The sequence below is a fragment of the Mesitornis unicolor genome, unplaced genomic scaffold (assembly GCF_000695765.1).
Source record: "Mesitornis unicolor isolate BGI_N332 unplaced genomic scaffold, ASM69576v1 scaffold30698, whole genome shotgun sequence".
Classification (NCBI taxonomy): domain Eukaryota; kingdom Metazoa; phylum Chordata; class Aves; order Mesitornithiformes; family Mesitornithidae; genus Mesitornis; species Mesitornis unicolor.
In genome coordinates this window covers 4,128-4,667 of record NW_010204362.1, presented here as the reverse complement: position 1 = coordinate 4,667, position 540 = coordinate 4,128, and the positions used below count along the sequence as shown (strand labels likewise).

The 540-nt window shown below is 65.4% G+C and overlaps 1 protein-coding gene across 1 annotated transcript in view; it reads left to right on the top strand.

Annotated features, from left to right (window-relative positions):
- LOC104545817 (von Willebrand factor A domain-containing protein 5B2-like) overlaps window positions 1-540 on the top strand; it is a 6,375-nt gene that overhangs the window by 1,851 nt on the left and 3,984 nt on the right. The window contains 3 exon segments of the mRNA XM_010191038.1: window positions 1-120; window positions 256-432; window positions 515-538. The exon segment at window positions 1-120 is cut by the window's left edge and continues 23 nt beyond it. Coding sequence (XP_010189340.1) covers window positions 1-120; window positions 256-432; window positions 515-538 — 321 coding nt within the window.

Genomic DNA, 540 nt, shown 5'->3' with positions numbered 1-540 from the left:
CACCACCCTCACCTGGTGTTGGAGGATGGCACCATGACATACCCCATGTACGAGGCCCACATCCGGAGCCGCCGGGATTACATGCGGATCGCCAGGAAGGACAGCAGTGGCGAGAGACAGGTGACAGGGCACGGCCACCACCGGCCTGGCAGGAAGGAGGAGGAGGAGGAAGGGGGGAGGATGGGGATGGGGGTGAGGAAGACCTCAGCATGGGCCGGGAGTTGTGAGAAAGCCCCCGGCCCGCCTGGCTCGCAGGTGGCTTTTGTGCAGAAGCGTTTCCACAAAGACATCTTTGCCAACCCTGTGCTGATGCTGAACTTCTGCCCGGTGGCCGAGGGCGTCCCCGGGGACCTGCAGAGCGTCACCCGCGAGGTCCTGTTCCTCGTGGACCACAGCAGCACCATGAGCAGCCCTGACCTGGACAAGGTCAAGGTGAGGCATGGCTGCGGGGCCAGGGGTGCTCCCTCGGTGGCTGGTCCTGAGCACCCCTCCCCGGTCCCCGCTGTCACCCCAGGAGGCTTTGCTGGTGGCCCTGAAGAG